A 16,382-nucleotide genomic window follows, 5' to 3' on the forward strand; every position below is an offset into this window, starting at 1 on the left:
AATTGGTGGAGTCTCATGGGTTAAGGCCCTAGAAGGAGGGGGGGTCCAGGAGAGCTGGCTAGTATTCAAACATCCCTTCCTCCAAGCTCAAGAGCGGTGCATCTCTATGAGTAGGAGACCTGCATGGGTGAGCAAGGAGCTCCTGGCCAAATTCAGACAGAAGAAGAAAATACACAGACTGCGGAAGAGGGGACAGGCTACTTGGGAGAGTTGTAAGAATGCAGTCAGAGTATGTAGAGATGCTGTGAGGAAGGCTAAGGCTCAGTTGGAATTGAGTCTGGCAAGGGATGTCAAGGACAACAGGAGGGGCTTCTTCAAATACATCAGCAGCAAGAGGAGGACTAGGGAAAATGTGGCCCTGCTGCTAAATGGGGTGAGGGCCCTGGTGATAAGGGATACAGAGAAGGCAGAATTACTGAACGCCTTTTTTGCTTGTCTTCACTGCTAAGGGCAGCCCCCAGGAATCCTGGAGCCTGGACATGAGGGAGAAAGTCTGGAGAAGGGAAGACTTTCCTTTGGTTGAGGAGGATGGGATTAGAGACCTTCTGGGCAGGCTAGACATCCACAAATCCATGGGCCCAGATGGGATGCACCCACGAGTACTGAGGGAGCTGGTGGATGTTGTTGCCAGGCTGCTCTCCATCATCTTTGAAAGGTCCTGGAGAACTGGAGAGGTGCCTGAGGACTGGAAGAAAGACAGTGTCACTCCAGTCTTCAAGAAGGGCAAGAAGGAGGACCCAGTCAATTATAGGCCCATCAGCCTCACCTCCATCCCTGGTAAGGGGATGGAACAGCTCATTCTGGATGTCATCTCCAGACATATAGAGGAGAAGAAGGTGATCAGGAGTAGCCAGCATGGAATCACCAAGGGGAAATCCTGCTTGACCAATCTGATAGCCTTCCAGGATGGAATGACTGACTGGGCAGATGAGGGGAGAGCAGTGGACGTTGTGTACCTTGACTTCAGCAAGGCTTTTGACACTGTCTCCCATAACATCCTCCTAGGTAAGCTCAGGAAGTGTGGGTTAGATGAGTGGACAGTGAGGTGAATTGAGAACTGTCTGAAAGGCAGAGCTCAGAGGGCTGTCATCGGTGGCGTAGAGTCTAACTGGAGGCCTGTGGCTAGTGGCATCCCCCAGGGTTCAGTACTGGGTCCCATCCTGTTCAACTTCTTCATCATTGACCAGGATGAGGGGACAGAGTGCCTCCTCAGCAAGTTTGCTGATCATACCAAGCTGGGAAGAGCGGCTGATAACACCAGAGGGCTGTGCTGCCATTCAGAGAGACCTGGACAGGCTGGAGAGCTGGGCGGAGAGGAACCTCCTGAGGTTCAACAAGGGCAAGTGCAGAGTCCTGCACCTCGGGAAAAACAACCCTAGGCACCAATACAAGCTGGGGGCTGACCTTCTGGAGAGCAGCTCTGCAGAGAAGGACCTGGGAGTGCTGGTGGACAAGTTGACCATGAGCCAGCAATGTGCCCTTGTGGCCAAGAAAGCCAATGGTATCCTGGGGTGCATTAGGAAGAGTGTTGCCAGCAGGTCGAGGGAGGTGATGCTGCCCCTCTACTCAGCCCTGCGGAGGCCTCATCTTGAGTCCTATGTCCAGTTCTGGTCTCCCCAGGACAAGAGAGACATGGAGCTACTGGAGAGAGTCCAACGCAGGGCTACAAAGATGATCAGAGGGCTGGAGCATCTGCCCTACGAGGAACGGCTGCGAGAGCTGGGCCTCTTCAGCCTGGGGAAGAGAAGCCTGAGGGGGGATCTGATCAATGTGTACAAGCACCTGAAGGGAGGGTGTCAAGGTGACGGGGACAAACTCTTTTCAGTTGCCCCGTGTGACAGGACAAGAGGCAATGGGCAGAAACTGAAGCACAGGAAGTTCCGCCTGACCGTGAGGGGGAATTTCTTCCCTGTGAGAGTGACGGAGCACTGGCACAGGTTGCCCAGAGAGGTTGTGGAGTCTCCTGTGGAGATCTTCAAGGCCCGTCCGGATGCAACCCTGTCTAACATACTCTAGGTGACCCTGCTGAGCAGGCAGGTTGGACTAGATGATCTCCAGAGGTCCCTTCCAACCTTACTGATTCTGTGATTCTATGAAAAGCAGAAGGCAGGCAGTGTGCAGAGAGACATAGCTATTGTGTATGGAGCAGGACTTGGCATTCATTGTCTCCCAGATTTCGATCAGGTCCTGTCCTGATGCCTCCTTTTGGAAGACAGGCTGGAACAGTGGCAGGGTATATGAGCAATAAAGATATTGCTGGCAGAGGTGAAAATCAAGCCAGAGTCCATGATCAAGCCTTGTCCCTAAAGGGAGGACAAGGCTTGCCCTCACAAGCAAGAGTCTGACTTTTTAACACATGCCCACACCTTCATCCTTCAGCCAAACCTGCTTCTCTGTCAATGAACCCAATGGGCAGCTGTGGTAACTATCTTACTAATGCTTTCGCTAGTATTCCCTGATGCTTTCCCTTTCTTTCCACAAGACAACAGATTGAAATAAGCAACTTTCACAGTCTTTTGAGATGTTGAGGTTCACACTACCACACTAGGGAAATAAAAACTGGATATGGGCAGAAGACAAGCCAAGTTTAAAAAAGTAATCTACACAGTCAACCTTTTTCAGTTTCTGTTTCTTTCCCTTTTCACAAATTCCTCTTGGGTCTTAGTATTTTCTTAAATAGAGTTTAAGAGTAGGAGGCTGCATTTCTCTGGCAGCAGTCCAGAGAGATTGTTGGTTTTAATGTGTTGCATTTTGGATAGACACAAATCTCAGTTTCACTAAACCAGTACCTTTGACTTGCCCCTTTTGCACTCTGCTGCATTTGTCACATCGAGAGCATGTACATGTTATGTCTAGCATGACAGCCACCATGATACCATCCACAGTGCTGCCTCCAACCAGGCTGGCTTTGAGCTTGAGGAATCATTGAGGGGCTGTGTTCAGCCTCCCAGTCAGCTGGGGAGGATGGGGTCAGAAAATGTAAGAGAACACATGGTGCGCTCCCCAGGGCCTGGGCTGAGCACATATCTGTGAGCTGGCATGCGAACGTACCATCATCATGGATGGTAAATAGGAAGTTGAGAGAGATGTGTACTTAACATAGTGCAGGTATGTTCAGGTGTGTCCTTTGTTAGATAGGAAAGTTCCACTCACAAATGCTGTAGATCAAAGTAACATCCATTATACTTGTCAAGTGATACTTCTTTAGATGAAAAAAAGGGGGAAATTTTGATAACCTAGACTTGTGGGTGTTTTGAGGTTGAGAAGTTCTTAGGAGATTTTAACCCTTAATTTCTAAATGAAATAGTAGGACTTCCAGATGCCTATAACTTATTACTACTTTTCTTCAGGAATAATTAAGTTCATCTTATTTGCTGTGGTGTTATAACTCAAAGGTTATCTGCATTTAGGAGTAGCTTTTCCATTCCCCTGTTATAGGAACTATTGTTCCTATGTGGGGCATCATCTCCCTGTCTGAGCCCCATATCCTATCCCTCTCCCCTCATGTCTGACTTTTCTTTAGGGTTACCCAGAGAAATTAGGAATACTGTTTCTACACTGAACTAACCAAAACTCACAAATCAACCCGTGGTCTCTGTTGTACTTCTCTCTTTGAGGGTATGCTCTCAGTGTCAGCACGATCTAGCCCCTCTGGACAGCTAAACAATTTTACCTTCTCAACTGCAGTAGAGAAGTGCCAAGCTGCCCACTGCAGATATGTCTGAGGAACCTTTAAGTGTGAGCAAAGGCACAACTATGGGTCCTTGAAGAACCTTTAATGTCTGAAACACAGCAGATAATGCTGTTGTTGCAATGGTCCTATTTTAAGCATTTATATCTACGTAGTTTGCTCATTGGACTGAGAGTATGCAATGGATCCCGAGACATAGCTCTCAGTCCAAGAGAAGGAAAACAGAATAAAGTGACTTAAAACCATCACTGCCCTCAGTGGTTTGGGTTGCCTAAAGTAATCTCTATAAAATATAAGCTTAACTTTCTTACTATTGCAGCATTTCTAGAAAAAAATCAAGCAGCATTGTGTCTCTGTCCCCAGTCTGTATGCTGAGTAGTTTATTCTACAGGCTTACAGTTTTGTAAAATAAACTTTCAAGGGGTCTAGAGGTGCAATCAAGATTTCATTTATTATTTACTGAAAGACTTGAATCTCCTGGGAATTCATTAGGAAAGAAGAGTTGTACCAACTGCTCAAATATTCTCTCTGTGGTGTTCGAAGTGCAGATACAACGGGCTTCTACTATCAAAAGAGAAACACTGAAACATAGGATAACATAAATGAATCTAGGTAATAGGTTTGTAAATGTAAATAGGCCCTGTGAGAAGTAATAAGTAGTATCCCAAAAACATTGCTGTTTTAGTAAGTCTGATTAATAACCCATATAAGATTTTGAAAAAATGTATTCAAAACTCTCTTTTTCAACTAGTAGCACGTGTTAAAACCAACAGTATATCTTTGGAGAATTCTAGATTCTGCAGTCCTTGGTGGAGGAATGAATTCCAATAAGGAACATGAAGGTCACTTGGTTTAGTTTCTTATCTGGGATTTATTCAGAGGAGGGAAAAGGAGAAAGAAAAAGAGGGTGTTTTTCTTGATAATGCTGCAAAATTTAGCTTCACTGACTTTCCAGGGACAGAAATGACTATGACTTCAGTCAACACTGTCTCTTTTAGGTTCTGATTTCTGCCTTTTTAAAAGAAAAGGGAAGTGAAGAGCTGTTTGTGTTTTCCCTCCCCCCCTTTTCTCTACTGGGTTTTTCTTCCAGCATGTAGTTTGTTATCAAGTTTCAGAGTACGCTTTGCAGCACTGAGTAATGCACTGGATAAAAATACTAAACATTTGATATCTTAGATTAACAAATCAGTTGGGAACAAGCTTTTCTGCTGCTGTTAGTTCCATCCATGTTGTATTTAAAGAGGTACGGCCAAAATAAAAACAAAGAATGCAGTTTGCTCATACTGTAGTGCATGTGATTTAGGTATATACAACACACAAGTTACTATTGACACTCATTTTGATAGGCTTCACTATGTAAGGGAAGGAAAGCACAGAAGATTTTACTCCAAAAGTTGAGTTAAGTCAGCTGATTTGGAGATGAGAATAAGACAAAATAGTGCAGCTTGTTGTTCAACATGTTTGTTCCTACTTAAGCATCTAATGCAAAAAGTATGGTGGGTGGATGCAGGTGGCAAGAAACCATTACTAAAGTTTGTCTGCAGGACAGGGAATACTGTAAATCAGTAATCAAACCTTTGTTCATGAAATTATCACTACAGAAGGGGATGGTAAGGAGAAGATTGAAGGAGGGTAAGGTACTATTCTGGGGAGCTCTCCCCATGCCCAACAGCCAGCATAAGAAAATGCATAGCAGTGCTTGTTTGAAAAGCCGAGGTGGGTTGGTAGGTAGGAACTGTGACCCAACCAGGACAGGACTGAATGAGAAGCGAGGCAGCTTGTGCGAGGCTTTGAAACTGAAGAAAAGCAGCTTGTATTTCACATAGCAGACAAGGGGGAGCAAGTAGCAAGCACACGTGAGAAACGGTTAAGGCTGCAGGCAAGGAAAATGATCCTGCCAGAGACGTTGTGAACGGATTTCACCAGGAGGAGATTGATTTGTCAAGAGGAAAAGGTTTTGTAATCATAACTTGAGATGAGGATGTGGATGGACAGGAAAGGCTGTATCTTGTGGATGCTTCTTTCAAAACATCTTTAAGAATTAAATGTAGCCAGGACATGAGGACTCAGGGCAAAGTCCAAATCCAAGGTTGCACCTAAATTACCAGTCTAAAAGACAGGCAGAATTAGGATGTTATTCACAGTAGTCAAGGTGTAGAGTAGATAAATGAGTCTGTATTGAAGATGGTGGTTGAATATTTCTCACGAATAAGATTACCCAAACATATGGGGTAGAGAGAGAAAGCAAGAGGATTGTGTGGGTCTGGACAGTGAGGCAAGAAGGATTTTCCACAGGACCCCCTAGGACAACCCTAGTCAGCACAGATCCAGAGAGTACAGCTCACCAGTAGGATAAGGCATCTGAGCTGATATTAAAGATAATGCTGCTGGACATACCTGGTAGTCTAAAGTAGCAGAGTTTGTCATTGTGAAGTCTGGGCAGCATGACCTCAGAAGACACTAACGAAATTTCAAAGGCCTGTGCTCAGAGTAAGTGTCTCAAAAAATTATCTTAATTTTTAGAATTTTGGCTGATGTTTGTTGTAAGGCATTTATTTTTCTTTAACCTGCTCACATAATGTATCTCACAGCTGCATTTGGTGGGTTGGGGAAATGCCAGATTCTACGCTGTGTAACTTCGGCCTGGTCACTGTGACTAAGCCAAAAAGGTAACCATGGGAGCAGCATTTTACTCATCACTGGTTTTTAAAACCCTCTGCTGAGAAAGAAAATTAAGCCAGGTTATCTTGCAGTAAATGGAGAGCTGAAATAAGACTTCGAGGTAGTTCTCTTTTGCTTGTCTTAACCAAAAGAAACGAGTACACTTGAAAAAATTGTGTGTATTGTAAATATAGTTACACGTGTAGACTTGGATTAGTTTTCTGTAAATTAACAGTGTTGATTTGTCTGTTCCTTACTAGGCATGAATAACCGTGAAGTTTTGGAGCAAGTAGAACGTGGTTATAGGATGCCATGCCCTCAGGACTGTCCCATCTCCTTGCACGAGCTTATGATCCATTGCTGGAAAAAAGACCCAGAGGAGCGTCCAACTTTTGAATATTTGCAGGGTTTCCTTGAAGACTACTTCACCGCAACAGAACCCCAGTACCAGCCCGGCGACAACCTGTAAACCCCTGGTCTCCACACACTGTCATGAATTACCAGGTGTTTCTCAGCCCTGCCCCACCTGCCCTTTAGCTTCCAACTCGGTGACCAGCTTCTCCAGAGCGCAGCATCTTCTAGCATCGCAGTGCACGTGGAGGCCCGCAGTTGCGAACTGCCACAGCTCTTGCCTATGACCACTTGTCCTAATAGTCTGAATGTCCTTGATGAAAAGGAGAAAAACACTTGTTTTTTTCTTAATCAGAGACTCCTAAACTGCATTGTATTGATGTTACGTAAACTGCAAAACCTCTGTTCATTGTAAATAGTAACTCAGTGCCAATAACTGATCCTAGTGCTTTCCTTTTTTTAAAATGCAGAACCTATGTGATTTTAACTAGTCTTCTCCTGATTCAACTAAAAGTATTATTTTCCAGAAGTGGCCTCTTTGTCTAAAACATTTTTTTTCATGTTTTAACAAATAAAAAAAAAATCAGGACAGGTGTTTGGTTTTTTGCTTTTTTATATATAAAATATATATAATATATATACATACCTGTACATACAGTATATGGGTGCTATTGCAGAGGAACCTCATTTTGAATGGAATGAATCCTGCTGCAGCAGTACCCAGAAAATGATAATTTTACTGCAGACATGAAAACACTGGTGGAATTCTGAAAGCCAGTGATCTAATTTTTGGCTTTTGCCAAGCATGATTTTTTTAAATTGGATTGCACTTTTTGTTTTTGACTATGTACCTGTAGATGGTTGTAACTTTGCTCTTTCAGGAATCATGTGCTGTATTTACAGTAATGTTTCCAATGTTTGACAAGTGTGTGATGATTTGTTCTTGAAATTAAAATGAACATATTTAAAGCAAGAAAACTACACCATCACCGTTTAAACTGGAAAATTGAAACTGCAAGGACTTCTTGTATCCAAACATGTATACTGAAATGTTTCAAAAAGATTTATTAAACAGTGTAACCACATTCAAATGGTCTTTAAACCATAGCATTTTAGCCATGTCTACCTGCTAAACTGTTGGTCATGCAACTAGGATTTTTCTGTTTTACGTGTAACATTTTCCATTGTAAAATAAGTGTGTTAAATGTCCTGTACTGCTAATGAAATTACTTTCTTTATGTCTGCAAGTTCTCCAGTGGAATTACTATGCACTTCTTTACATTTCATGGGGGATGCACAGAACAAAGTATTACCTTTTCAGTTGTCTGTACCAGCCTTGAATTACTTACGTTTAACCAAAAAAAAAAAAAAATCCTTTCTACTTCTATTGAGTTTTTAATACTGAGTTGCAAATTTTAAAGTCTTAATTACATTTTGTTATGGTTTATTTGCAAGTTTACATTTTAAAACTGTTTAACTTTCTTAATTTAGTAATTAAAAAAAGAGCATTTTACATTTGGATAGTTGTTCTTTTGTTTAAATTGTGGAGATAATGGTGGAGAAGAGATTCAAACTTCACCAGCAGAGATATCATGCCATTTTAGGCACCACATTTAATACGAGTATGCAGACCAGTTACCTATGGGGCATCGTTTTCCAAATTATGAAGCTATTATGTTTTTAAACAGCTGGAGTTGAACTTTAAGGACAATAGGTGAAAACATATATCGTCTCTCATTTCTGTGTTCTAAAAAGCAATTTATTCTTTAAGAGTTATCTTGCTTTTAATGTGAATAGTTTTACATTTACAAGTGTTGCAGGAAAATAGTTTCTATGCCTTTTATTGTTGTTACAGCTTTAAAGTGTTGCAGCCAAGACCTTCAGAAACTTAAAACTTGTTTTTAATCATTTAACACTTAGATGGTGAATTCATATTCTGAATATTCCCAGCTTTTCTAAAGAGGACCTCTTTCAGTTTCTGAAATCTAACACAATAATGAATGGAGATTCAGCGAACGAGTTGTCATCATTGTTTTAATGTTTTCTGTACAATACATAGACTGAAACCCTCTTTCAAAGAAGGATCCCACAAACTTAGCCTTTCTGGAAGCGTGAATTTATGCGGCAAAGTTGTTTGTTACCAGATTTCCATGGTAAATTGGTTAACATTTTACTTGCAGAGACTATATGTAATGTTATGTACATGATATATATATATATATAATGTTACTGTTCTATGGCTGTGAAATACTTAAAGGTCAGAACTCTTTTGGACTTTTTTTTAATCAGCCCTTTCTTAATACTTACAAACTGAGTTGTGGTCTTCTTTTTCCCATGGCTGCCCCCCTGCCTTAAAAGGTAATCCACTGAGCACTTCAGAGGGACGTACCTGGCTATTGAAGCCAAAATGTAATGTCCTCAGACAAGCTCTTGGTAGCAAAGTATGGTAAATCAGCCAAGTTTCTAAGCAGTGTTTGCTAAGCGACTAATTTAAGTACAGTTTCCATCCATAGTACAGGATGAGGCTAAAACATTGGTTTTGCATATGTTTCTCACCGGAAGTAAGACTCAAATGGGGAGTTTCTGGGGTTTTACAGCCATTATATCTGATTCCTGGGTTTGTTATTCCTTGTATCATTCGGTTTGAGTACCATGTTGGACTCTGCTGCATCTCTGCCTGCAGCTGTCTTGTATGCAGACTTTTGCCATTGCTGAGTGGCAAATCCAGACCATTTCTCATCAGTAGTTCTTCTACTTCTTTTTCTTAATGTTGAGAGTTTTATTGTTTGGTTTTTTTAATCTCTCAAATAAAAACATTAGCAAAAATTTAAATAAGGTTGTTAGCATCTTTGCTCTAAATTAATCTAAAGCTATTCATAGACATTGTGTACAAACTACACATAGCTGTGCAGTGACGTTAAAAGTAGAACTATCAGATTGAAAAGCTCCTGTTCTCTCCAAGAATTTTTAAATCTAAGGCTAAATAAATCACATCCAGATATCTAAAAACACGTGGCTAAGGTTCTCCCCACACCAAGGCACCTCACTCCTAATCAGTCTTTGTTGTGGTGATGAAGTTTCTACTGAGATCTAAAGCAACCAGTGAGAAGACCCAGATACCTATAGGCTGATTAATCCACTATCAGTCCAGGAAAAATGACAGGCAGAAATGCAATACTGCCATGAAAAGAGTAGATAATACAATTAATACCTATTAATATCTTTACATGGGAAGGAAATGATGTGAGACTTGGTTGATCTTCCAATAGATCCAAAGTTTGATAAAGGCACTAACGCAATACTGCTTGGCCATCATCTTAGTTCTATGTAACACTTTTCTTTTTAATTACCACTGTAGAAAAGCAATGTAAATACAAAATGGAAAACTGATTAACTGTTGAAATTACTAAATTATAAATGGAAAATCTATCTTCAATGCAAGTGTTCCTCATTGAAATCTCCAGAGTGGAAGACACTTAACTGCAAAGCAAGAAGACAGATCTACTAAATGTATCTGACCTTACTGCATAACTTCAAGGTGAGTAGAAAGTTGCTTGAATTTATTTTAATATGCACCATTCTTTTCTCAAATGCTGCACTAAAGAATTCAGTGCACTAATGAATGCCATATTGTACCGTACAGGTTTAAGAGCCTTATGTGAGTCAGAGCCCAAGTATACTGGAGCTATTAGGATATGTACAGTAGCTCCTCTTCTAATGTGGAGCTACAGTCATTCATCAAAGAAGGCTTTTCCTGTCTAATGGGAAATTACCACCAGCCACACAGACAAAAGGATGTTTATTTTCTCAAGTCCTGTCAGTTTGAGGGTCTGTCTATCTTTCACGAATAATTGAAGGCTGTTTGTAGCTCAGAAATCTCATTGTATTCTGTAGTCTCACTGAGCAGTCATTGTAATTTCCTGTGACTCACACACACAGAAATTTATCGCTGAAGGAGTTTCTGTTAATTGGGACAATATTCCCGACCATCTGAACAGAGGAAGGGGGCGATTTAATTTAAGATTTTCCTATACAGAATAACACAGAAGCCATGTTCTTTTTGCAGGAAAAAAAAAAAAAAAAAGGTCTTTTGCCAGGATCCCATTAGTGTAGCATGTTAGGCTCTCCCTTCCAGGGCTCCTAAATTTATCAGGAAAATCTCTGACAGCTGAAATGAAGTTACTGAGCTGCTTTTTGAATGTTAGAGGGGAAATCCTAGCTTCGCTTAAATCTGAATGAATTTTTCTGTTGACTTTTAATACAATCAGCATACTTACATATATACGTCAAAACCCAATTCAGGATATACATATATATCAGACATGAAAACATCTGAATATACATAAACATCAGTCCATCTCTTTCTGTTGCTTCCCCATGCCTTGAATGCTTAACAAACGTGCATCCATAAGACTAGGACATGAGAGGATTAGGGGAACAGGATGGTGCTAACAACCGCAGAAATTTGTTCTTTCCTTTTTTTTCCAAGGGCTCCCACTACTTGATCAGTCGCAATCCTTCTTCCCGGGCTGGAAGCGAGATGGTACAGCTAGCGCAGCCGTCGCAGCCCTGGGATGACACGGGTCTCTGGCTAATGCAAAGAGCAGCCTACAGCTGACTTCAGCGTGGGGGAGGAAAAAAAGGTGCCTCCAAAGGGAACGGCTGCCATCAGGGGCAGGCGGTGTGAGCGTGCTGGAGGAGCAGAAAGGGGAGAAGAGTGCCCTCCCACGAAAACCAGGTCATTAACTTGTCGGCTGTACATCATGTCATGCACGGGGAGATCTAAAGGTTGCGGCACCAGCTGTGCTTGCAGCATCTGTGTTTTGCTGTGGCCAAGGATTTATGTGATCAGATTATGACAGACTGGCGAGCCTTCATTGCAATTTCTGGTACCAAGTGTAAATATCTTCTCTGTTACTGGGGGAAGGGAATGGGGAGGGTAAATAGAATCTATTTAAACTGGTCAAGAAATTGCAAGAGTGGCATGTCCGTGACTGAAGGGAGAGTGGTTACGTCTGACTGACTAAGCCAGATGGGAGTTCGATTGTTCTGCTCATTGTTGGGAATAATTCAGCATTAAGCTCTCTGAATAGCAAAAAGGGCAAAGAGCAAAGAAATGAGATTATCCTCTTTCCTCCATAGCAGCGGCATAGCTTGCTGAGGGCTCTGATTTGCTTTTTTTGTTCATCAGCACTTGGTGCTGAGCCCCGCACCCGGGGCCTTGCAAAGTTTGCTCAAGCACCTGTTGGCACGTCCACACACAAAATCCCCCAGGCCTGTAACAGATGCACGAACCTGTAATGGTGGGTTTGCATTTGACGGCGGGGAGGGAGGAGAAAGGTTGCAGGGAAGCTTTCTGACCATGCTATAGGCTCATCCACAGACCCTAGAATGCCAAGGGCCTGCTCAAATGCCTTGGCTTCACCTGCACTTTATTTGCTTCTGCAATTGAGGCAGCTGGATTTCCCCAGCCAGAAGTTGTTCTTTGCATAGGAAGGGTCCTGTGGTGTTCAAAACCTGCTGTGATGGTCCTAGCAAAAAGGTCCTGAGCTGTTGCCAGAGGGCTGGCACACTCCCCACCAGCCACCCTCTGCAACGGGCGGCAGCCTGGGCATCCCTGCAAGGCGGTCTGGGGCTAGCAGAGACTTGAAGGGGGCTGTGTTTGCACAAGCCTCAAACCCCAGCCTGGGTGACTACGGAGAAGCAGATGATGGTCCCAGTCTTCTAGAAACAGCAACAGCAAAGAGCCACAACAGGAACTGATTTACGTCTTCAAGAAAGCAGAGTAGGTACTTTTGATCATATAAGAACTGAAGTTTTTCCCGCAAATTCCCATGCCTCCCCAACGCAGTGAGGCCTCCAGCCGAGCTTTGTATGTGACCTCATATACATCCTGCGTCTAAAACACATACCACACATTGAACATTTGCATATGTTACCCGTCTTTTGTTCCACATGGGTGGCCTCCCCCTCCGCATCCCCCTACCTCTCGCCCCATCACTCACCCTCGCTGCTCCATTTGCGTTATTTTAGATGTGTCGTTGCTGCAGAAATACGTGCCCTGGCCTTGCCGAGAGCTGGGGTACTGCTGATCGTCAAAGGCTGAGTGGGTAATGATCAATGGATGACTAATTGGAAGTGAGAGGGAATAAAACAGGTATTACTCTAGCTTCTGCTCTTAATTAAGAGGATACATCACACTATGGGAAAAATTTTAGCAAATGGCAAGAGGGTTTTTGCCCTTATGCAAGGTTTAATTAGAAACACTGCATAAGCTAATGTATAGGTATTATTTTTCTTCAGTTTAGGTGTCTCTCCAGGGCGTAACTAACAAATGCCAAAGCAAAGGCCTCGAAAAATTAGTGTCTGTAGGCCCATGCCTAGCAATTTAAGCTGCCAGAGAGGGAAGGAAGGGCTAGTTCCCCCCGCCGGTGCAGAGCCAGGGAGGAGCTAGCAGAGTGCCGGCAACTGGAGGCAGACTGGTCATGAGCATTACGCTAGGCAGTTAAATGGTCGTCGTAATGTTTCTGTATAAATTAGCATCTCTAATGTTAAAAGTCGAGCAATAGTACAGTGCTTTTTTCCAGCAGTTAATCATTTGGAAGCAAAAACATTTACGACTGAGACATTTGCCTGAATAAATAGATGCCGTAGAAAATATAAGAAGCAGCGGTTGACGTTTTCTCCCTAACAGAGAAGAAATTTTCCAGCCCCTGAAGGACTATCAACTGCTTACTACAAAAAAGGCTCCATGTTATCTTCTTTGCCAATGAAAACAGTCATCCTGCGTTTGAATGTCAATCCGTATTTTCCGTGCTGGGCCCCCAGTACGACACTTCACGTTCTGCTTTTAAATAGGGTACAGATGAGACACTAACTTTAAAGAGTTCAGAGTTTGATCCGGCTTTCAGTGAAGTCGGTAGGAAGACTCCAGAAATATGAAACAGGCCTTCAGAAAGCAATTACGACAGCCCCGGTTTGGGGGAAGGAGGGAGGCAGGCTTTCAGTATCTGAAATCCTGAAACGAACTCTGTTCTCTGAGTTTCCTGATCTAAAATGAGTTAACTGGCAGCAGTTTCCACAACTTTGTGGGAGGATGCTTAGGTCCGTGCTGGACTTACTTTGCCTTTGCTTTAAACCCCGCTGTGCAGACAGCACTGGTAACAGCTCACAGAGAGCGTCTCTCATGCACGCGGTGGGTTTTTTTCTGTCCATCAGGCTCATTAACTACGTGAAGCTCAAGTGAGAAGAAATACTCCAAGTACCCGCTGCTTTCTGGGGTCTGGCAAGTTAAAGAGGGGACAGAGCCTGGTCCTTCAGTTGCGGCCGCAGATATCTTTAGGGCTGCAGGCGCGATTTAGGGAGCTGGGAGCCCTCACACGAAGGCCGGCTTTCACACGCTGCTCCCCAGGCATCACCTGGGGAGGTGCCAGGCTGCTCTGCGCATCTTCCCTCGCACCACAGACACCAACCAGCCGCGTCCTGTGGAGCCTCGAACGCACGCCGGCCACCACGAGCCGTGCCGGATCGAGCCCCCTGCAAAGACCCTTGGTTGGTGATTACGGCCACAGCCTCTTTCCTCCCACAGGCTTGCAGCTACCTGGCGGGGAGGCAGGCAGCTGCTGGCATTGACTGGGGCCTTCGCCTGGTGTCTGGCATGTAAACCACGGAGAACGAAAGACTTCTCATAGCTGTTGTCGGAAAGGGAGCTGAGAGGTGCTGGGTGCCTGCGCTTCAGAGCGTCCTTCGCAAACAAAGCCCGCCAGCGAGGCTCCTGATGCTGCGTCCCCCAGGTGCTGCCCGCAGCTCCCTGCGGACGGGAGCAGGGGCCGACCAAGGCGTTATAAAGAACTATAGAAATGTTTTATTTAAATTCCGGGAACATCAGGTCCTAATCAGAACAGCCTTCCCTTCCCTCTCCCATCCTGCCTACATATATCAGCTGCAACACCAAAGATAACGACACCCTCGTGGCAGAAATAAATCTGCCCAGCTCTGCGGGCTGCTACGGCCAGGCGCTAACTACAAGGCGTCCACCAGCCAAGGCACGTGTTCGAGGCCCTGATTTGGACTCCTGTGTGGCCTTGGCTCCCCCCACCCCGCCCGCACAGCCTTTTGCCACTGTGGATTGCAGCCGGAGCCGTCAGCTGCCGCACACCGTTCCTGGGCAGGCCGCCAGCATCCCGCCAGCGGGGAGGTCAGCGAGCCGGGGAAGTAGCTGGAGTCCTTTTAGTTCAGGCAAGATCCTCCCATCTGGAGCGGCCCGGCCGTTGTCCCAGGTGAGGAGCGCTGCTGGGCTAATGAGCCAGACACCCCTTCCCATCGCTTCCTCCCATAATAACCAGTAAACACTTTCCACCTGCCTGAGCAGGGCTCCATCCCTGACCGAGGAGGCCATAATTGAGCCCGGGGGAAAGGCTCTGGCGTGTGGCAAATGCAAGTGTGAATCTCTGTGTTTGCTTAGGAGAGGACGGTGGGATTTGTGGTTAAAGAGGATTGGGGAGGTTAGGGATCTAGTCCTAACGCAGTTGCAGATGTTTGGTGGGACCTGGGGCTGGACTCCTTGGACAGGTGCTCCAAACCTGGCTTTACACAACACTCCTTCCCTGCACTCTGTGTTTTTTCCCCCAGAAGCTGCTACGCAGTGGCTTTCTAACCTGGCGCGTGTCTCTGTCCCAGGCTTGCAGCTCTGCAGGTGCCCACTGGGGCCTGGTGCCCTCGACGGCCCTGTGGGCACTTTGGCTCCAGGAAGCCAAGCGGTGGCACCTGCCCTTTGCAGCGGGTTTGGATGCCTGCGGGCCCAGACCTTGCATGGGAAAGCCTGTAGACGAGGCTGGACTCTGCCACCCCTGCAGCCAACAGCGTGTCCCGGCGCAGCTGGGGCTGTGAGATTCGCGGGGCGGGAGAGGAAACAGCTCAGGAGAGCGGGTGACCCTGCAGCCAGTGCTCCCGGTGCTGAGGGGATGAGAAAGGAGCTGGCTCCAGGCCCCTCTCCCGGGCTAATTAATTTTCTTCTACCTCTTAAGGGCATAATGCGTGAGCAGCCATGTGGGTGGGAACTGATATATATTGGCAAGGAAAGAAGACATGCCTTTGGCTGTAAAAAATGCTTGTCTTCACACACTTGTCCATTTTTTTTCTAAATATCACAGTAATTTAATGAAAACTACTATCTCTTCCTTTCGAGAGGCACTAGTTTCTCATTTGTAAGGGTATAAATTCCTGCTTGGCTGCATGGTGAGGATGCTTTAAGAGACTATCACCTTTTCTGCACCTGGAATTGAAGCATCTGATTTTACTGTTAAACAGGTACTGATGTTGCAGCCTATGCAAGAATAAAATACTACTGGGCAGGAGGAATATAGACAGCAAGCCACAGTTAAACTGAAAGGCGAACCATTTTTACCTGGTGTATTTTTTCGCAGATCGATCATTCATATTTTGGGACCAATCCTGCAAGAACAGCCAGCAGGATTACTGCGTTCTCACTGCAGTACCCTGGCTGCAGCAGCAGCTCTGCCAAAGGCGGTATTAGGCCCCAAGCAACAACCGCGTTCGTAAGAGCAATAGCGATATTTCCAATGATCCTTTTAAAAAAGAAAGAAAAGAAAAGCTGGAGAAGAAGTAGGGAGGCTTTGTAAAATGCTCCTCGCGCTGCTTTAAAATCTTTAATCGCTTC

At 44.6% G+C, this 16,382-nt stretch overlaps 1 protein-coding gene across 3 annotated transcripts in view; it reads left to right on the top strand.

Annotated features, from left to right (window-relative positions):
- FYN (FYN proto-oncogene, Src family tyrosine kinase) overlaps nucleotides 1-7,788 on the top strand; it is a 137,470-nt gene extending 129,682 nt beyond the window's left edge. For all 3 annotated transcript variants that reach the window (XM_062572635.1, XM_062572637.1, XM_062572636.1), the window contains one exon: nucleotides 6,613-7,788. In XM_062572635.1, the coding sequence (XP_062428619.1) occupies nucleotides 6,613-6,821 (209 nt within the window). In that variant the 3' untranslated portion in view covers nucleotides 6,822-7,788. The remainder of the gene's footprint in view (nucleotides 1-6,612) is intronic.
- Nucleotides 7,789-16,382: the final 8,594 nt, after the last annotated feature.

The sequence above is a fragment of the Rhea pennata genome, chromosome 3 (genome assembly GCF_028389875.1).
Source record: "Rhea pennata isolate bPtePen1 chromosome 3, bPtePen1.pri, whole genome shotgun sequence".
NCBI lineage: Eukaryota > Metazoa > Chordata > Aves > Rheiformes > Rheidae > Rhea > Rhea pennata.